The sequence below is a fragment of the Pantherophis guttatus genome, chromosome 2 (assembly GCF_059756535.1).
Source record: "Pantherophis guttatus breed Tessera chromosome 2, ASM5975653v1, whole genome shotgun sequence".
Taxonomy (NCBI): domain Eukaryota; kingdom Metazoa; phylum Chordata; class Lepidosauria; order Squamata; family Colubridae; genus Pantherophis; species Pantherophis guttatus.
The window spans coordinates 206,806,515-206,829,159 of record NC_142064.1 but is presented as its reverse complement, the minus strand read 5'-3'; the positions used below and the strand labels follow the sequence as shown (position 1 = coordinate 206,829,159).

The 22,645-nt window shown below is 36.8% G+C and overlaps 1 protein-coding gene across 1 annotated transcript in view; it reads left to right on the top strand.

Moving 5' to 3' along the window:
* The window catches only part of USP4 (ubiquitin specific peptidase 4), a 50,853-nt gene that overhangs the window by 20,001 nt on the left and 8,207 nt on the right, over window positions 1-22,645 (top strand). Inside the window, exons 10-17 of the mRNA XM_034441040.3 lie at window positions 584-742; window positions 2,404-2,628; window positions 4,553-4,636; window positions 5,579-5,673; window positions 18,697-18,888; window positions 19,774-19,862; window positions 20,109-20,318; window positions 20,407-20,477. Coding sequence (XP_034296931.1) covers window positions 584-742; window positions 2,404-2,628; window positions 4,553-4,636; window positions 5,579-5,673; window positions 18,697-18,888; window positions 19,774-19,862; window positions 20,109-20,318; window positions 20,407-20,477 — 1,125 coding nt within the window. The remainder of the gene's footprint in view (window positions 1-583; window positions 743-2,403; window positions 2,629-4,552; window positions 4,637-5,578; window positions 5,674-18,696; window positions 18,889-19,773; window positions 19,863-20,108; window positions 20,319-20,406; window positions 20,478-22,645) is intronic.

Here is a 22,645-nt window from a genome sequence, read left to right as displayed (position 1 = left end):
CCGCGGCAAGAGTTTAAACAGTTTTTTTTCCTCTAGTCATCAGCTGGGACTCAGGAGGCAGCAATAGATTGGGGGTGGGACCAAATAAAAGATAAGAATAACATGGGTGGGAGGGCGGAGGGGGGGAGAACCGGTTTGGTGACATCATATCGTCACCGCTACCGGCTCGGCCGAACAGGACCGAACCGGGAGGAACCCACCACTGAAGCAACTATATTAGTAGTATTAATAAGACACATAGACTTCTTCCTCTCTGTCTCATCCCCTCTCCCAGTTTAGTGTAAGGTCCTAGTCAAAGACAGCACTTAGCCTGAAAAAAGATAGCATGCTTTGATTTATATGTTGTTAACAGAACCAAGGAAAATTTCTCTAACAGTTTATGGCAAAAAACTCATTTGTTAAAGCTATTTTACAGGATAATGAGAAACTGGTTATTTGTTGACGGTTCTAACGTAACTATAAACTAGAGCATAGCTACATTGAATTCTGTAGAACTGAGGACACTGTTATTGTTTTATTTCACTTCATGGAGTTTATAAACAATATTCCTAATTGTGTTCCTTTTTTCCATTTTTAATTCTAGACTCAGGTTGGCCGTTTTGCTCCTCAGTTTTCAGGATACCAACAACAAGATTCTCAGGAGCTTCTGGCCTTTCTTTTGGATGGCTTACATGAGGATTTAAACAGAGTAAAGAAGAAACCATATTTGGAGTTGAAAGATGCTAATGGGAGACCTGATTCGGTACATTCTAAAAAAAATTCATTTATAATTCAGTTGTGCTATAGAAGAAGGAGAAAAGGAAGAACAACCTTATGGAGAAAAAGCATCTGAGTTTCCTTTATAATACAAGCAATAACCACTTTTTTGATACCTTATTCCATCCAGTTCTCCACTTACTAAGCCTGAATGATTAGAACTGATTTGATTACAGGTTTTCTATATATATTGATTAGTATTAAGTGCATGAAATAGGCTTTGTCCCAAGTTTAAAAATACTCTCCCTCCTCTTTCCTTCTCTGACAAAAGAAATTTTAAGCACAGGTTTTTTAAAAACTGGATTTCTTTATAATGTGCAAAGTTAGGAAAATTGGGATAATTTAAGCCCTGATTAAAATATATTGTACTGAATTGTTATGAGGTCACTGGGTTTACAAATTTGATAAATTAAACTAGACAACCCTTGTGACCTGTTGAGTCATCCTTTAAGAGAAAATAGTGCAGAATGACTAGAATGAAAATTAAATGACCATACTATTTTATACCAATGCTGAACAGTCCTGTGATCATCTAAAGAAAGTACATGTCATAATTTTTTTTAAAAAAATTGCAATGGGAAATAAACTTTATTACTAAGACAATATTTACATATCTAAACAGATAAATAGAATGACCACAGGCAGGCAAAAAAGCAGTGGGAGCAGAACTTCTAACTTCCTGTCGGCTTCCTCACTCACTTTGCTTGATCTCAGGGAGCATCAGAAATCAGTCACATGACGGGGAACCCTGCAATGGTCACAACTTTGCTAATAAAGCTAGTCTGAAATGGTGGAAATTTCAATTCCAGAGGAGTAATGGGTGCTAGATGTTTTACACGTTAAATTGGCAAATATTAGATACCCTTGATTCAAAAATTGTTGTGATATAATACACCATTTAAGCTAACTTCAGAGTATAAATGATAAATACAATGAGAGTTTAGTTGTATGTAATTTATTATTTGATCCTGACTTGAACAAAATATTTTTGCTCAGAATTACCTGAACTGTGATATAATGACATACTTAATTTAAAATTGTGTTTAAGGCTTGTCATAGCTTTTGTGTACAATACTAATCCACAATTATAACTAACATAGTGTATTTTCTAATATCTTGATTTTTAAAAATTTCTTAAGGATTATATTTGAGAAATTAATTAAATGCATACATATGTTGATTTATTTATTGTTTTGTTTAATTTGTATTTTTTCCATTGTAATGAAATCTTCAACAATAAAAATGAAAAAAGTAAAATACAGAGTAACAATAAAATAGAGAACTGATGGGGCCAAAAGGTTACTGAAACAAAAATATGTTTTGTCTTATTAAGGGAAGAAATGAAAAAAGAAGTTAGTTAAATTTTTCCTGTAAAGAATTCTAAAGCCCTAATGAACGATGATTTCATAAATTCTCACCAATAGTCTATGATAGCACAAATGGCAAAAATGGTATAGAAGTATGTAATTTTTCAGATAACCTAGACCACCAGCTTTTTGGTGGTTCTAACATCTATCTTAGGTTATATTACTTTGAGGCGTATATATTTCACTAACGTTCCTGTAAAAGAAATCTGTTTTAATGAATGTATTGAATTGACTAGGTTCAGTATTTGCTGTTTCAATGCAATCTGTTTTTCTTATATAGGTGGTTGCAAAAGAAGCCTGGGAGAACCATCGATTGCGTAATGACTCTATAATTGTAGATATTTTTCACGGACTCTTCAAATCCACATTGGTCTGCCCCAAATGTTCTAAAATTTCAGTAACTTTTGATCCGTTTTGCTATTTAACACTCCCTTTGCCCTTGAAGAAAGATAGATCCATGGAGGTGTTCTTGGTGTTTGCAGATCCACAGTGCAAACCTATGCAAGTAAGTAGAAATGTCAGTGGTACTATAATCTGCCTCAGAAGACTTCTTAGAGCACTAAAATAGTTCTAAAACCAATCAAGGGAACTTGTCAAGCACAGGAAAATCAGACATCCAGGCAGTTCAAATGAATTAAAAGTTGTAAGGTTATTGTAAGCTTATGCAATAAGCTTATACAAATATACAATATACAAGAATCTGAACTACTAACGGTCAAAGTAAATTGGTGGTAGATAAGAGTCAATGGAACTCTTGTGGGTGCAAAGGTACTCGAGACTGGTGACACGTTCAATGCTTCCTCGGGCTCAGCCTCATCTATAAAACTCGCTATTTTTCTTTTTTAAAATTGAAAAAAAAATTGAAAAAAATCACTTGGGGGATATTGCTTTGCTATCTCTTTTGAAGTAAAATAATGAAAGTTAAATCTGTCCCTTTTAAAAAATTATTTGTGAAATAGAACAAATCTGAACAATTTTATCCACTAGGTATCAAGAATAATCCTCACAACTGCAGGTAATATCTCAGTCCTTTTTAACCAAATAGGGACTAGGTACCCTGAACAGGATTGCCAGGCAAAGAAATAAGTACATTTTAGTGCTTATGTTACCACATATTTTATAAGAGCCATTAATATAGTCTCTAACCTCTGATGATTGGATTCGCTTCCAGTTGTCCTGCAATGGCATTGCAAGTGTCTCTTGCTGGTTTAGCCTTCATAAATCCTCCGTAAGGATATAGTGGGATTTGTGCATGGAGAGATCCAAGGCACCCTCTGATCAAGGCTGCTGCTGCTACCTCATTCCAAGCAGCAACCAAGGCTTCAGCTGAATCATCTATCAAAGCCTCAGGAACCAACCCCCAGCTAATACTGAAAACAATTTTTTAGGTACCTGGGACAGGCCTATTGAATAGGTTCAACTTCCCTACTCAGGGTTGCTATGGTAAATTCCAGGGTTAACGGAATTCTCTCTCCATGGCAAGGGAATTATAATATTTCCCCAACACCAGATCATGTTGCCAATGAGACAAAAAAAACAGATCTAGCATGTGACAGACACCATTTATTAATCAGACCTGCAATAAGCTAAAGCAGGTTCATGGCAAATATGAATTCCCCAGACTTCCTCTTGAGTTTGCCCCTGGGGAAAACAGGTTGAAAACCCTTAGGACCATGAGTCTGAGGAGCTCTGCTGTCAACTCAAAGATGGCACTGAGCATCATCAATCAAACACCGTGGACAAATCAATTTGGTCTTCTAAAAATGTCATTGTTCAGCCTTTAGCACAGAGGACATGTCTTGTATACCTAGTAGCTGAACTACTGACACATGGCAAGTTCTTTCCTAGTGATATCAGTAATGTGATTGGTGTAGTTATGGTAATTTATGCCCTGATTATATTGGTACCCAGAATCTACAAATTGGGATGGGATACAAAAACTAAAAAATATTTAGCATAACAGTATTCAGATTCAAATAAGAAATCAACAGAGATAAATGGATGTAACAGTGGAATGAAACAATTTGAGCATTTGGCTTTCATAAAAAGTAAATGAAGCATTTGTTTGAATTTTATGGATGTTCTTCCAAGACAGTCTCACATATAGTGCATTGTAATTATATTCTATTAAATAATTAAAGCCCTTATGATCCATTTTATGCTTAAATAACAAGAGAAAACAATTAGCATAAGATAGTCTTAATTAGACTTTGAAGTATGAATTTCTTAGGCCTTTTCTTTCTGTAGTAGGGGGTTACAACAAAATGATATGTTGTAGGACAGATTTTTAGTCTATTTTCAATTTTAAAAATCAGGTGAAATCAATAGTGAGAAGTATTGAATTGAAACTGATTATAGTGAAAATCCTTTTACCAAGGTTTGTGTCCTTACTTTGTTTAGTCTAAATTTAATGTTTTGTTTACTTCCAGTTCCGAATAGTAGTGCCCATGATGGGTGGTATATCCGATCTGTGTGATGCACTGTCCAAAATTTCTGGAATCCCTGCAGAAAATGTAAGGATAAAGCATAAAAGTTTACCATTTTTTGTTTAAAGAACTTGCAAGATGGATTTTTGAAGGTTAATGTTACAGTGTAAATATATATAAAATATATGCAGGTATGTTTTTCTGTTGAGAACAGGCAAGGTAATATGTTTTACTGATTGAAACAAATTGTTCAGAATTGTTAATCTGTTTTTCTTTCTATTAAGAATTGTTAAATTAATAACAAAAAATTAAAAGCTTTTTATTAAATGTTAATCCAGTAAGAAACCTTAACATTTTATTCTTTAAGGAAGCATGTTTGGACCAGAATTATAATTACCATTTCTCTCTTAATTGGTAATTGGAGGAAATATAGTACTCAGTAGCTTCTGATGGGCAAAAATAATTTTGCAGAACTTGAACATTATAGTTTTTCTGGGAGAAGATCCAGAAATGTAGAATATAGCCAAGTTGGAACCCTACTGTTGTTAAGTTTACTGCTATCTGCTTTTACCGGTCCATTTCAGTCTGCTTTGTAAACCATGCTATACTGATAGATTTTTTTTTTTTTAAAGGTGTTTGAATCTATAAACTACAATATTTGGGCAGAATCAGAAACTGCTTTCCTTCCCTTTTCAGATACTTAGGTGCTATTTATCAAACTAAAATTTTTGATATAATGATATGTCATTATATTATTTGATATAATATCAATAATTGATATTATTTTTACTCTGCCTTCTAGCATATGTTTTTCTTCATACCCTTACACCTTTTGAAACAATTACAGTGTTTTTCAATTTTGATATGTATTTTTATGGCAAAAACAAAGAGAATGACATCTTTGTATATCTGAATTCTGTTTAATTTATCATTCTGTGAACCACTTTCATAGAAGTATCTTAATACTGGCAAGTATTGAACACTTAATCTGCTTTCTAATTAGTGTTCTTTAACTGTATGCTATTTTAGATGGTGGTGACTGAAGTCTATAATCACAGATTCCAGAAGATTTTCCAAATGGATGAAGGCTTAACTCATATTATGCCAAAGGACAATATATTTGTGTGAGTAATCAAACATTTAGAAGGAATAGATGCTAGGAAAATAAGCTATATTATTCTTGACTAGTAGACACTGATAAAAGAAAATGTGGCTGTATTGCTTACTCTTTACTTAGTGATCTCCTAGGACAAGGTTCATACTCATTATTACAATGCTAATATTCTTTGGATTTTTAAAGTTATTGAGCTATACTCTTAATAAACTCCAACAAATATTCAAGTGGTTTCTTTAATCAGAGCAAAAATCTGCATTCAGAGTTGTAGGAAACTGACAACTGAAAAGAGTTTAGTTTATACACACTGAGCATTCAAAGATGAAATATTTTGAAACAAAACTAAATTTTATATCATAGTTAAAATACTAATGCAAGTTCAGTAATAATTTCACATTATATGCTTTTATATCAATTATCTGCGGTATGCATATATTTCTATTCATTTAGTTGTTGCTGAATATCATATTCAAAGGATTATAAAATCATGTTATATGTTGAAACAAAGCATGTGAATATTGTCTTATATTTACTTGGGAGGAGAATGTAGTAGTGAATCCATTGCTGTGGTACAAATTAGTTTGGCATAATACTTTGTATTCATTTCATACAAATACAAATTCAGTCTATAGAATCGTGATCAATTTCATTATACAAGGGAGAGTTGGAAAAGTTTCTGCATTTAGGCAAGGAGGTAAGATGTCTTGATTAGGATTTTTGTTTGTTTATTATGAAGATCTAAGAAATGAAGTGTGTAAAACAAGCTTGAAATCTCTGAGTATAAACAGGCATTCTAGAATTTTTGGTCCTGTTGGTGCAGACTAACGTCACCCACTTGCTATGAAATTATTTATAGAAACCTGTCCAAAAATGGCCATTATTGTAACTTTGAATGATCACTAAACAAATAGTTGTAAGTCAAAGACTACCTGTATGTGTTTTATTATTTGTATATAAGTATCCCACGGAGTGTTTTTTTTGACCCATTACTATAATAACAATAGTAATGTCTCCAATTCAACATAAGCAGCTTAGTATTTCAATAAATGGAAAATGATTAGTCTGAGGCTTCAATTTTCTCCATTAAAAATAATCAGTTGAAGTACAAAACTGATTATGTTTCATATTGTGAACTATTTTGGTGCTATCAGTAGTCCTCAAGATACGACATAATGTCGTGATGACCATTAAGTGAAGCATCTGCTCTCTCCAATAAATAGTTGTTGCCTAAACTATATTATGACTAAACAAACTAATCCTCTTAAGTCTCAAAAGACATGAACTAATAGACGATTTTCCATAGATTCTTTCAGTGATGTTTTCTATTATCATGGATATTTATATCTTCTGATAAAGTAGAACTTTGTTGCATCTAGTACATCTAAAATTTGCCAGTTACCTTTTTGAAAATGCTTTTTGAACTGTATCAGTTTAGGGAAACAATACAATTAATACAAATTCATCAGGTTTTTCTTAATACATTCATTGAAGTCCTACAAGTAGAAATTATCTTTTAAATTTTAAGATCTAGGAGAAAATTCAAAACAGTGTTCTGTTTTCCTTTATTTTATATGTATAAAGATGTATGTTTTGTTCTTTTTCATTTGGATAAATACTTGATTTAGCAATTTTGTCCAATCATAGTTTAGAACCCAAAATATCTTTTTGTTTCTAAGCACATGTAAACTTATAGTTTAGAAACCTGTTAATGGTTTTTCTGTATTTCATTAATTTAGTAATTCCTATCCTCTTAGGTATTTAATCTCTAATGCTTATGCACAATCAATAAACTCATGTAAAGCCTTAGTCCCAGTTCTAGTTTGTCAGTCACAAACCCTATTGCAAAGCTAGTGTAGAAAGTAAGGAAGATGACCTTGACAGATCCCTTCCAAAATAGTAAGAGAAAAACATGGTTTAAGTCCCAAACAAGCAGAAAGTGTGCATAAGCAGCTCAGTCTGATATCTCCCTAATTCAGTCTGACATCTATCTAACTCAAACTGACATCTACCTAATAAGAAAGGGAAGAGACATGGCACAATCAGACTTGCAAGATTCTGTTGTTATGGCCACTTTTAACAAAAGTATTATTATTAGGTTTCTTATGGAATAGATTCTCACACTAATTTATCTAGTGGGGCTAGATCCAAGCATAGGAATGGGGTGCACAATCAATGCAAGGTGGTGAAGATTAGCAGGGTGTGGCAGAGTGTGTGGAGCGCAGGGCAGCAAGGGCAACTGGGGCTTTGCACAATAGTGTTGGCGTGGCTGACCACAATGTGGGGATTGAGGTGGCATTTCTCCGTGACAGCAACAGCCCTGGGACTGAAATAGAGGCTCAAAACTGCTGTACCCTAGCCAACTCACAAATGGTATATGCCAGGCCTCCCAGGGCCTCCCCAATATCCCTGTAGCACTGCCATGCTACTTACCTGGAATTCCCTTCATTTAATAAACCACAATTCTCAGTTAACAGCAGCTGGACATACTGGGATTGTGGTCACTAAGCAATGCGGTCATGTGATGTCTCAGTTTTTGATCTCATCATATGGTGATGGAAATCCCAGTTCCAATTGTGTCTATATGTCAAGGATTACCTGTACAAATATTGAATTCTCAACTAGCAAAACCAGGAGGCAAGCTGTTCCATTGATTAATTGTTCTTACTATCAGAACATTTCTCCTTATTTCTAGGTTGGATCTCTCTTTAACAAGCTTCCACCTATTACTTCTTGTCCTGTCCTCTGGTGCTTTTAATTCTCTCTTTTCTGTGACAGCCCCTCAAGTACTGGAAGACAGTTATCATGTGCCCCCTCTAATTGTTCTTTTCAGTTGGCCAGACATATGTAGCTCCTTCAACTGTTCATCATACGGTTTAGCCTCCAGACCCTTTATCATCTTTGTTGGCCTTCTCTACACATTTTCTAGGGTCTCAGCATCATTTCTGTATCGTGGTGACCAGAAGTATATGCAGTATTCCAAGTGTGGCCTCACTACTTGATAGTATTAAAGGTGATCTGCAAATCAGTTTGACAAAATTAATCAACTTGGGTTGCTTGTGCTGAATTCCTCCAGGCTAAACTAAGATAGGCATTCAGCACACAGCTGGACACTTATTTTTTTTCCCCTTAGGTTCCATGATGTCCAGCCCCACTAGGCTCCTGCTCCGATGTAACGCCCCAGCATGTGCCATCATGGTGATGACATAAATCACCAAGGATCCTGCTGGAGCATGGAGCTAGGCTACAAGGGGTCAGGTAAGTGTCTGTCAAATTGCATTGCCCAAGCATACAACTTCTTTGTTGTTGTTTTCTTCCTTTCATCTTTTATTTGGCATTGGAACATGAGGCCTAGGAAACTTAATAATATATTTGAGTGCTTTTGGATATTTTCGCCTGGATGATGGAGGTATTCAGCACATATGCTTAGAATTGATTACATTTTGTCAAAATACCTTGCAGGTCATCTTTAATTTATAAAACTTCACCAATGAATGCCATATTTTCTCATGTTATCTACTTTACCTATTTATTAAGTATTTTCAAAAGTATGTGACTAATAGATGATTGAGTAGCTATTTGACATTTTAATTTAGTATCTAAAACAGAAAAGTTATCCTTCTGCTCTTGCATTCCATCTTTCTATAATAGCCTGCATCTATGTATTTTATGGGGGATGTACAGCTAGGATAGAATATGTTGCTAGGAATGTTGTTTCCTTAACTTATACATCCTGAAAAAGAATTATCCCGGGGAAAATTCTACAGGTAGTCTTCGCATAACAATCCTAATTGTGGCCAGCAACTCTGCTGCTAAGCAAAGCAATCTGTAAGTGGGAAATCAGTGATCATGACTGTGCTTTCTGTCTGGAAATAAGAATAGAAGTAGAATTAGAATAGAATAGCTTTATTGTCACTTTGAATGTACACTAATCGGCAAACATTAAAATGAAATTTTGTTGCATACAGCTCTCAAAAGGTCACCACCTCCAATATACACTACATAAACATGACAAATAAATAAATAAATACGAAATTATGCATATACCCACATATATGACACAGAGAAATACCACAGTCTAGTTCGGATGTATACATGAAATCCCTTTCTCTCCAATCTCTGCTCTGGGGAGGGGGGAAGCTAGTAAGTTTTGTAGAAAATCTCTTGTTCACCTGATCCTTTCCCACTGCCGATGTGATTGCATTGTTTTTAACATGTAAAAGATTTACTCTCTTGAAATATCTTCCTCTTCAGTTTCTCTACTCCAAGAGGCAGTGGGTGGAGGTAGCCTCATGAGCTCTTAGAGGCAATGTTTAAGTCTAAATGCTATTGCTATGCTATGAGGGAATGTCAGGCAAATGAGAGAATGCCTAAAGAAATTGTTTGCTTTTTTCTCACCAACCCAGTGGAGAGATTGGAGAGAAAGAGATAGGAAGATAATATTGTTAGAGAGGAGAGGATATTGGAGAGGATATTTCAAGGGAGTACTGTAGGCTGTTTGCATAGCACATCTATGACTTCTAGCCTTGAGCTGCCAGCATGATTGCATTGCTTTTAACTCTAAAGGGCATATACTTTATTTTCTTACAATCCCTTTCTTTCCAATCTGCTCTGCAGAGGAAGGAAAAGAAAAAGAAAAAAAAAACAGGTCAGGCATAGGACATTGTGTACTGATTATAATAGTTACCATGTAACTTAGGGACACCACAAAGGTGGTAAATACTTGTAAATGGCTGTAAAGCTATTTTTTCAGCAGTGTTGTAACTTCAAATGGTTGCTGAATGAATGATCAGTAAGGACTATCTGTACTTTCCTTATCCATAGTTAGCAATGTCATCCTAATCTAATTGGGGAAGAATTTGTTTGGCAAATCTATACAAGTATCCATATGAGTGAATGCAACTTTATGCAGTGGACAACCAACAACCATTAAAACAATATAATGACAGTTAAAACGATTAAACAAATGAAAAGCCAAGATTGCAGCAGAATAATAATACAGCCATGTTGCAGGCTCTCTATGGGATCTTCAAGGCTATGTGAAAAAACAAGTGGTTAGGGCCTTCAAAGACTACATCTTTGGGTCCCATCAGATGAAATTCTGGCTGACAGGACCTGCAATATAACCCTTCTGGATCTAATGGGGCAGTTCAGGGGTGAAATTCAAAAATTTTCCCTACCAGTTCTGTGGGCGTGGCTGGGTGGGCATGGCCAACTCAATGTTAGCCACACCTGCCCAGGTTTTGTGTCTCCTAGTGTTTTCTGTGGGAAATGGGTCATGTGACTGGGTGGGCATGGCCAACTTGATTGGTCTCACCCTTAGGAAATTTCTCCTTAGTCCAACTCACAATAAAATAGCACAATAAAATAGCACTGTTCCAACATTTAGAATAGAATAGAATAACAGAGTTGAAAAGGACCTTGGAAGTCTTCTAGTCCAACTCCCTGCTTAGGCAGGAAACCCTACAACACTTCAGACAAATGATTATCCAAACTCTTCTTAAAAACTTCCAGTGTTGGAGCATTTACAGCTTCTGAAGGCAAGTTGTTCCACTGATTAATTGTTCTGTCAGGAAATTTGAGGGGCTCAAATTTCCCCTCATTGAGTCCCACAAAAATGAGGGACTCCGATCTATTTTCCAAAGCACCAAAAGGCACAACAAGAAACAATGGATGGAAACTAACCAAAGAGAGAAGCAACCTAGGACTAAGAAATTTCCTAAGGGTGAGACCAATCAATCAATGGAATAGCTTACCTTCAGAAGTTGTGGGTGCTCCATCACTAGAGGCTTTCAAAAAGAGTGAGGGAAGTACACCCCAAAAGGACAATGCCAGGAACCACTAAAACAATGCAGAAAATTTTAAACAGCCATTCCCCTTTAAAAAGAAAGTCAACCCCAAAGCAAACCGATGAGAACCAGATGAATTTCACTTGTGGGCAGTTAGATATAATCCTGAAGAAGTGGTCCCTCAAATAATCTGGTCAAAATTAGCACCTTGAATTGAACCTGGAAGCAGTCAGTCAGTCAGTGGAGCTTGTAGAGCAGAGGTTCAATATGCGCCATACTAGGGACACCCATAACTGTTTGTGCAGCCACACTTTGCATTACCTAAAGTTTCTGATGCTCTTCAAGGGCAGTTCCATGTAGAACGTATTATAGTAATCCACTCTGGAGGTGACCACAACTGTGAGTAGAGCCTCATGGTCCAGGAAGGGGCAAAATTGGTGCATAACACAAAACTATACAAGGGTCCTCCTAGCCATGATTGTTCATCTGCTCCTTGAGCAGGAATCGTGATTCTACAAGACTCCCAGATTATGCACCAAGTCTGACTGGGATAGCACCACTCTCTCCAATACATAAACCCCATGGAACCCCGCATACTAGCCCTGTATAAAGCACATTATTGTGCCATTCATGGAGTCAATCCAGAAGGATATATCATGGTCAGTAATATTGAAGGCAGCTGAGAGGTCAAGTAAAACAAGAACAAATACACTACCCCTAAACCACTCCCACCAGGGATCATCCAAAAGTGCAGCCAATGCCATTTCCATCCCATGCCTGAATCCTGGCTGAAAGGAGTCCAGATACTCACTTCATTCAGGGTTGTAGATAAGGGTTCAACTATTGGGGTCTTAGTGTTCTTTGAACTTGGTTGGTTTTTTGCAGACATTTCATTGTTAATTACTCATGCAATTTGCCCTGCAGGCATTTCATTTCATTATTGCATTGCATTATTGCATTGCATTGCATTGCATTATTTTATTTTATTTTATTATTTTTTAAATTTCTTTACCGCTCATCTCACCAATGCAGTCACTCTGGATAGCTTGGTTATTCATAATTCCTTGATTAGGATATTATTTCTGTATCAGTTGTTTATCTGTTGCTTTTTCCTGCTTATACGAAGGCTGTGCTCTCAGTTGTTTGTTTCCTTCCTTGAGTTTTTAAAAAATGGTATATAGATAGGGCAGGGCGTACTATGTGTCTGTTGATGATTTATTTGTGTAAATGCCAAGGTTTCAGAAATTCCCTAGCATTTTTGGATTTAGCTTGGTGTCAAATGTCAACAGTTTCGTAGTTAAAACTGTGATTGAATTTGTCTTTGTATTGAGAGATTAATGAATTTTCATCAGCCAGAAACTTAGTATAATGAGCTACAGGTTGATCTGGGCCTCTGAAATTGATTTTGTATAATTAATTATTTACTGAATACCCTTTGGTATTTTGAGAATTAATATTTTGAGAATGAAGAGAATATCCTTTGTAATATTCACCACTCAAGATATGTATTGCTAGCGCACATTCTGTGCCAAATCATGCTTTCTAAACTATGGTTGTTAAACAAGCCACAATGGATTACAGTATTATAATACTGAGCCATATTATTTCCAATTGTTTCTGCATGCCCAGTACATTCAGGCTGAGGGTGTGCACTCCAGGTCATTCAGTTAAATGCTTCCATCTTGTGGACTGAAGAAACATGCATTTTGTGTCATGCCCTTGTCCTCTGGAGCAACATCCAAAAGATATATGGACAGCACCCACTTCACTAGGATTCGAAAATACTCTTAAGACCTGGTTTTGTTCCTCGAGTTAATATGGTTGTTAACTATTGGTGAGGATCCTGTCATATTTTTGTACTATTTGTTAAACTGCCCAGAGTACTCTCGATTGAGTGGCCATACTAAAATTAAATTATAAATTAAATTTGGCACAGTGCTCAAGAGCAGAGCCAATTTTGGGGGGCTTTTCTAAATGCCAGCATGGTCAGCACTATTCAAATCCTGGGAGCGGATGTGCTGTTCCAACAGGTAGGCTCAGCCGCATAGAAGTCACATGTCCTGAGTCTCGGGAGATGTCGCTGTTTAATAGACAGGACTTGAAACATGCTAAATCTGTCTGACTTTTTAGGGTGGGTAAAAATAATTGGAGATAAATGATCTCTCAAATATTCTGTTCTTGAGCCATGAAGAGTTTTAGAGGTGACAACCAACACCTTGAACCAAATTCAGAAGCCACCAGTAAAAAGTGCAGCTCACATAGTAGCACTGATACTACACGGGTGTACCAAGGTGCACCCATAATTATGCACACTACTGCATTCTGGACCAGCTGTAGTTTTTGAATGATTTCCATGTACAAAATAATTCAGATGAGGGCTCGCTAAGGAATAAGTGCCTATATAGAAGGTCTGCCTGATGCAAATGAATTTGTACAAAGGTCCTCCTAGCCATGGTTGCCACCTGCTCTTCAAGCAAGACTTCAACTCCAGGAGGCCCCCCAAATTACACACCAGTTCTATCAGGGGTAGTGCATCCCCATCCATAGCAGAGAGGTGGAAGAGCTAACCATGATTATACTAGTTAGGTTACCAAGAATTGAAATAGGTAATATCATCAGAATTCTGATGATGCCTTATCCTGTGTGATTCTCAGGATAGCATTCTTCAGGGCTTTATGTAGATATTAAATAGGAAATGTGATCTCTAATAGTTAAGGGCAGAGGGAAAATACAATAGTATGGTTCTATAAATTGGCATCATCTAATTAATCCTTGAGGGGAAGCAGAATGTTGTTTTTTTTAAAAAAAACTTTTTTGAAAGTACAAATAGTAATTATTGAAAATCAAAGAGTACACATTTTATTCCAAATTGTTCAAGAGAAAATAGTTAATAAAGTCTTCATAATATGAAGTAAAAAGGAAAATGAAGTATCAAGCAACTTTTAGCTCTTGAAGAAAAAAGAAAGCCTCTAGAACAGAAGACCAGTAGGGGTTTGGCAGCAGGTTCAAATGGTAACTGTAGGTTGTTTTAGCAGTCATATCTGAACAGAGGTATGAACTGTTATAACTGAACTCAGCTATAGATAGAATATCAGGCCAGTTGTTTGGTGATAGTTAACATCACAACCAAGGTATTAATCTAAAATAGTACACATGTGTTCTCTATTTCTTAATCCAGCTGCAGATAGTACAGAACAGAGCTTCAACTTAATAATTGACGGACAATTTTCTCAAAAAGTACTGTGAAATAGAGTGCCTCTGTCAGAAGTGATTGGACAAACCATGATTTCAGAAAACTTGTTGAATTATTAGACCATCTGTCTCAGAAGTGGTGAGGGAAAGGACTTCCGGTTGGCGCCACAGGGATACAGATGGGGAAATGGCAAGCTCCGCGGAGCTCTGCCAAAACCCCGTCTGCCAAGCTGCCGCCGACAGGTCTTCGGACCTCCCCTGTCTTGAAGGGACAGGGGGACAAGAAGGGACCTCTTGGGTGGCCGAGAGGAACGGGCAGGTTCCTCGGGGCCGGAGGCTTTCCCTTCACGCCGGCGGCAGTGGAACGACAGCCATGGCGGCTGTCCCGAAACCGCAGCAACCAGGAACAAAGATCGTGCTGGAGGAGAGGAGGAGAAGCGAGAAGCGGAGAGCAGAGCAGGGAGTTTGAAAGCCGGGTCAGTCAACTTCTGCCCAGGCGGGAACTGCCTGTAAATGCTGGATTTACAAAAAGTGTGCCCCAGCCTTAACAGCGGCTGAGAAACATCGGGGCAAAAAGACTCAAATGAATGGTGGAGAAAAGACCTGTTGATAGATAGCGTTAATTAAAGACTTTTTGGAAATGATTTTATTACAGATTTGGTCTTCTTTTTTTATTTTTTATGGCTAAACGAGATTGGATTATGTTTGAGAGAGAGGAAGGAGAAGAGGAAATAAATATGCTTTTAAAAGTAAAGATAAAAGACAAACGGAGATGGAAAAGATGGCTGCCAGCTGAAAAGTGAAAGTGTAAACTCCAGACTGCTTGTTACTTGAAAGAGAAACTTTGTTGCCTGTTACTTAAAGTGGATTATTTTGAGAAAAGTTTCAAGAGGCTTGTGTCTAGCTTCCTACTGCGTGACTAGGAGACGTCGGAAAAACATACGCTGCCAAGTCTTAGTTGCTGTAAGCGGTTTATTCCAAACGGTCGCCAGCACCGTCAGCGATGAAGAAAACACTTAATGCAAAGGCATACAAAGTCGGCGTTGGGAGCGGCCGCCTCCCAACGCCTTTTAAACCCACGCGCCCAATAATTACGGCGGCTCACACGCCCTTCCGGACAGCGCAATCCAGCCCCTGCATGAGTCAGCAAATGCAGCAAAGCAGAGGAAGGGCAGTTAAGCAAAACCCTAGCTCCGACCGCAGTGTGACCGGCCGCCTACTAATTATGCTAAACACCTACCACCACCTGTGCAAATGACCACCCCGCCCAACGCCCCTTCCGCTGATCCAGGTGGGTATAGCGCTGGGGCCAACTTCATGTTCATAGCGCCAGGATCCGCGGTTGCCACCATCATGCTGAGTGGCGAGGGGATCTCGACAGGTTGACTTTGGACATATAATTGGACATATAATCTGTGTATTGGAGGATATTGAAGATCAGAAAGAAGAAACTAAATGGAATAATGAAAACTGATTTATTAAGCGTGACAACAAGAGAAAAAGGGCGTGGCAACAAAAGAAGAACATGATGATACCATATATGGAATAGTCAATTCAGAATTAACTTTATAGAATTTATAACTTCGAGGACATTGAAATGGAAAATAAATATACTCAGATAGATTGGAGAAGGAAAAAAAATGGAATTGAAAATAACAAGATAACAAAATACCATAGTTTGAATTAAATGGATGTAATGGTGTCTGGGAGTTTGATCTTTGAATAATTTTAGGAGATACCTTCTTCTCTGAGCTCTCTCTCAATTTTATTTTATTTTATTTTTCTTACTTCTTTCTTTCTTTCTTTTGTCCCTTTTCCCCTCTCTATTTTTTCTAATTCTCTTTTCAATTTCTTTTGTTATATTTCTATTCTCTTTCCTATTTTTATTCTTGTTTTTTTTCTTTTGTTTTTATTTTAACTATTATTAATATTGTTACTATTCTCTCTCTTTTTTCACTATTATTTTTATCTAAGTTGATTTTATGAATATACAACAATTTGACAGAAAAAAATGAGTGTAAATGATTGAAAATTATGATTTTTGGATGTTTCAATACCTTTTTAAACTTGGAATTTTTAAGCTCTATTTACAGACCTAATAATTTAGAAGAAGATGTTCTCTAAGGTGCTGGATATTAAGAAGAATTAATTACAGATTTAATAATTATAGAAAATTGATTTTAAAGTGATTTAAAATGTTGATGTTTGCTGAAAATAAATATGGCACGGGAGAAAGCCTAGGAGAGAATAGGAGCTAAGATATTTGTCGATATAATTTTTTATTTTAAATCAGTTAAAGATATGGAGGAGAATGGATTTAAAAATGAATACGAGTAATATATTGTGAATTAATTTAAAGTTAAATAATTGAATAAGAGATGTAGAAATGGAGGAAAACATAAAGCTGGACAATAATTAAAATAAAATGTTATGAATTAGTTAAACAAATAAAGTTAGGAGTGGAGAGAAGCATGATTCTGGAGAACAGTGAAAGTAAATCTGTGATCTAGTCTTACAAATAAGGTAGGAGTGGAGGAAAGCATCATACTGGAGAACAGTTAAGGCAAAACTAGGAATAAGAGTTAGGAGTGGAGGAAAGCACGGGCTGGAAAATAGCCAAAGTAAAGCTGTGAACCAGCCATTAGAGTTAGGAGTGGAGGAAAGCATACTCTAGGTAACAGTTAAAGCAAAACTGTGAACTAGCCAAAAAATAAAAAGTTAGGAGTGGAGGAAAATATACCTGGAGAGCAACTGAAATACAGTTGTGAACCAGTTAAAAATAGAGGTTGGAGCGGAGGAAAGCATTGCTGGGAAGCAACTATTTGAGTTGCGAACCAGTTTCATAATAGATTTAGGAGGACTGAAGGAGATAATGTTGGTATGCAGTTAAAATTATACTGTGAATCAGCTCAAATAAGTAAGATTAGGAGTGGAGGAAAGCATCGCTGGAAAGCAACTGATTAAGATGCGAACCAGCCAAAAAATAAACTCAGGAGGAAGTGGAGGAGACAATACTGGAGAATAGTTAAGCCAAACTGTGAACCAGTTAAATAAATAGAGACAGAAGTGGCGGAAAACACTGTTGGGAAATAGCTATTTAAACTATGAATCAGTTAAATAGTAGACTTTAAAATAAAGTATTTTGAGAGTGACAAATTTTAGATGGAAATGTTGATTGATTTAGAACAATTAAGAGAGGAGGAAAATATTCTTTGTCAAGATTATGGATACTAGTTGCCATTTAAAAGAGGTACAATATAGACTCGATGTAATGGGTCTTAGAAATGAGGAATATATATGAAATATTAATTGTTAAAATGACAAAGATTTGGAATGATGTCTGTTTGGAAATAATTGTTTAGAAATTAGGGTGACATAGTAGAATGTTTAAAATCTAAATGTTTAGAATAAGATTTTTTTTCTTTTTTTCTTTTTTTTTTAAAGAGGTAAATGGATAAAATTTGGAACAAAATTGGTTGGGGGAATGTGAGTAATTGTATTTACTTTATACCGGATCAAATCCTTGCTCTAAAAAGATGTATTTTATGTTTAAAAAAAAAAAAAAACTTTTCAAAAAAGAAGTGGTGAGGGAATGAAATGAACCATTTTAGACAAATGTCAGGTACCACTAAAATGGCATCTAGGTTCTTGGATGGGCTACTCCAAATGCAATTCTTTGATCCCTCAAAAAAGGAGGAATATATTTGATTAGCAACAATACATTCCTCTTTCCTAGAAGGAACAAGTTCGTAGTTCTTTCATTTGAAAAAAACAGGATAAAAATCTAATAATAATAATTTGAAAAAGGGACAGTAGTAAGTCAAGGGGATCAGAAGGAAATCATCTGTTCATAATAAGTTCTATCTAGTTTATGCATGAATATATCTTAATAAAGAGCAACATAGCACTTTTCTGAATGACACTGTTGAATTGTTCCTACAGTTAAGAAATATTTTTCTGATTTTCTGTTGGAATCTGCTTCATATGAATTAAATATATGTTCTTCTACTTGGAATGATAGTAAATAGCTCTTGATCTTCTCTTTCTTCTTGCAGATATGAAGTTTGTAAACCAACTGAAGATAGTGCTGAATGTGTCACACTCTCAGTTTACTTCAGAGAAAAGAAAGCAAGACAATCCAGTGTTACCCCAGGGACAGTTCTTTATGGCCAACCGCTACTCATAGCTGTACCCAAACACAAGCTCACAATAGAGTATTTGTACAATGTTATATTGGAGCGAATTGGGTAAGTGTAAGTCCCATCTTAGCATACTATTCATATGGTTATAAACATTCATTGAAGTATTCTGCATTATAAGTAGTCCTCAATTTATGACAGTGCACTTAACAACCATTCAAAGTTACAATGGATTTGAAAAAAAGACCCATCCTTGAAGTTATGACTGCTGCACCATCCCCATGGTCACATGATCAATTTCAGCTGCTGGGCAACTCGCTCACATTTATGATCGGTTGCAGCATCCCACAATCACATCATGTTTTGTGGCACCTTTTGCCATTTTCTGGCAAAAAAAACACCTATTGGTTAAGTTGAATTACAATTTATGACCATGTGATTTATTTAACAAATGCCATAAAAACAATTGTAGAATCGAGTCCAGTCACGTGCTGACTTGACTTCGGACTGCAGCAAATTACAGAAGTACAATTATTTCTATACTGCACACTGCCTATTTGATAGTTAAAAGAAGTGAAAAAGTTCTTTCTTTTGAAAAAACTTAACACAAACCAATAGAATATGTGATGACTCATTCTTCATATTTCTTGATGCAGTTTAGGTAGTTTTGTATTAATATAGCTTCCCAATTTTCAAACGGATTTAAAAGTGTTATTTCAATTTTAATATGAGCTATTGTGAAGTTATAATATACATCTGTTATTATACTATGTTTTACTGTGCTATACTATTGCTTGCAGTTCTAATCCTGTCCATAAAACTTCCATTCCTCCTTTAAAGCAATATTAACCAATGAATATTTAATATTAATATATTTAAATGATAGTGGTCAGAATGAGTAATAAATAGTCATTGCTATCAGTTTTGGAACTAATTATTTTTGCTTATTGGTTTGCCTGATTTCCCAATAATGGACCAACTATTATTTTTCAGACGCTATGTAAAAATTAATTTAAAAGAAGACTATTGTGACGTGTCTCTGGACAGTGATACTTGCAATGGCTTCACCAATATATCTGAAGGTAAATTCTCCAAATTTAGACTAAAATCTAAATATATGTTTGCATGTTTTTCTTTTTTGTTAAATCACAAACTTAAGTCTGGCTGATCTTTAAAATATTTGAAACCACGTCAAATTTAGTCCAAACTCTCTCCAATATAATCACCTACTTTTTTTGTAATTTTGAATCAATTGCTTCTCAGTTTAGAAGGGAACTTGCAAATCTGAAATACAGTAGAAAACACTCTTTGCAATATATTTATTCTAGGTGATGTTGAAGAGATGGAGCATCAGGATAGCGAAGAAAACAAACAAAAAAGACCAGATGCAGGTGCTTCTCAGTCTGAAGAGAGGGGTGAGCAGGTGGAAGGGAAGCAGCACCAGAAAAAACAGCTGTTCAGTTTCAGTTTTGTGAATTCTTATGGGACATCAGAAGTAAACTGCCTTACCACAGAAGGGAAGATCCTCAAACTGAGTTGTACGTATCTTTTTTAAATTTCACTATAGGCAGTTTTCATTTGTGGTAACTTTATGAATAGCTATTGATTTTTTTTTCCTTTTTCCAGCCTATGCAACTGTTGCTATTGATTGGGATTCCGACACCCGGAAGCTGCTTTTTGATGAACACGAAGCTCAGGTGATTAATCTTTTTGTCTCCCTTTTAAGAGGCAGAACTAATCCCTGTTATAAAAAATCTAGGCAAGATTATGTTGTTCCGATTTGATATGTTTCTTAAAAGGCTCTGTAAATAAATATGATCATAAAATATTGCTTTGCAGAATAGATAGGCTTATTGAGAATGGCTTCATGCATCTGATCATATTTTACTGAGTACTGTATGCTTAGTGAACATTTTGTAATTGGATCCCCCCCCCCCCAAAAAAAAATTATTTTGCCATTGTGATTGAGATTGCTCCTTTTTTAAAGCAGGCATTGAAAGTCTCTGTCTTACCACAGTCAGCATGGTAATTTTCTTGCAATCCTCAATTATCATATGAGTTTTATTAGTGTTTCCTTCTCTGACCAGATAACCTATTTTTATATGCCTTCTTTATTCCTATAAACGTGCTGATTGAAGATTGGAATCTTACAATATAAATGCCTGCTCATGGTTACTAATCAAAATTATTTTAAGTGAGAAATGAAGATTTTAATATAGATCAGGCATCCCCAAACTACAGCCTGTGGGACGAATGCGGCCCGCCAATGCAATCTATCCGGCTCGCATGCAGTGGTGATTAAGCCCCGCCCCGCCCCACCCTTCTCAGGGTTGCCCTTATCTTCAGTTGCCCAACACGCATTTCCAGCGTGCGCTCCTTTGTCCCAAAGTAGGATTGAGTGGGTGGAAGGGAGAAGGGGGAAGGGTAGGAGGGAAGGAGAATCCTGGCTGGCTTTCCTTTGGCGTGGGGTGGGGGGAAGACCCAATACCCCCTCCATGCCTGCCCGCTGCTCTCGCAGTGCCTTGCACAGCAGAGATAGGGAGGGGAGAGACAGATTCGTTCTCTCACTTCCTGTCTCTGTGTCTTCTCACTCGGAAAGCCCTGCATGCTTTCCTAGGGGCTTTTCGCTACTTGTTTTTCTTTCTTCCTTTTGGAAATCTGGGATTGCTGAGGAATAAGCGGCAGAGGCTTCTATCCTCCTCCTTCTCCTCGTGCGCACCCTCCGGGCCTCATCACAGCCGGGCAGGGGGTTGTGAGAGGAGGAGGGGGAGGAGGGAAGCCTCTGCCGTTCATTCCTCAGCAAGCCCGGATTTCCAAAAGGAAGAAAGAAAAATGGTAGCGAAAAGCCCCAAGGAAATCACACAGGGCTTTCTTGGAGAGTAAGAAGAGACACAGAGACAGGGAGTGAGAGAGAGTGACACGCACACGCGTGCGCACACAGAGACAGAGACACGCGGGAGAAAGAAAGAGAGAGAGAGAAAGATGGGGAGAGGGAGGGGGAGAGAGAGAGGGAGAGAGAAAAAGAGAAAGAGAGAGAGGGATGAGAGGGAGGGAGAAAGAGATGGGAAGGAGGGAGAGGGAGACAAAAGATGAAAGAAAGAGAGATGAGAGGGAGTGTTTAAGGTTGCAGACCCCTGAGCCAGGAGAAGGGACAATAAGAAACAATGGAATCTTTCTCTTCAAGTCTTTAAAGAACGAACAGATTTGCTTCCTGTTTCAGAACCAGTGAGTTCATATTATGAGGAAGGGGTTTATATGAGGACTGTGCTAATCACAAAGCCTTTCAGCTTTTAATAAAATAAAAGATGCCACTAAACTCCTTCTGAAATAAAGTGATCCAGTCTATGTCTCCCTCAAGATCAGGATTTTTATGGGCTTTGCTGCGGGAGGTTTTATCTCCACTCCCTTCCCAGGTATTTGAATATCTGCAATGATGCAATCTCGCCCAGGTTTTTATATGAATATTTCAGTCCTGCAAATGCTTTTATAGAAGCTGCATTAGCTTTTGGGTCCTTCTGAATATTTTTGCCTTAGATCCTGATGAGAGCAGTTCACCAAAAGGTGACTCTGGGTGGCACACAACAGTGAGATAAAACTATATAAAACTATAGATGTAAAACATAGAAATCCATATCAATAAATAAATTGGCCACACCCACCCAATCACATGACCATCTAGCCATGCCCACCCAGCTGGTCCGCCCCCCCAACAGTCTGAGGGACCATGAATTGGCCCCCTGTTTAAAAAGTTTGAGGATCCCTGATATAGGTAGTCCTCAACGTACGATTGTTTATCAATTCAAAGATACGAGAGCCTTGAAGAAAGGTGACTTACAATCTGCTCTTGAAGTTTATTTATTAAATT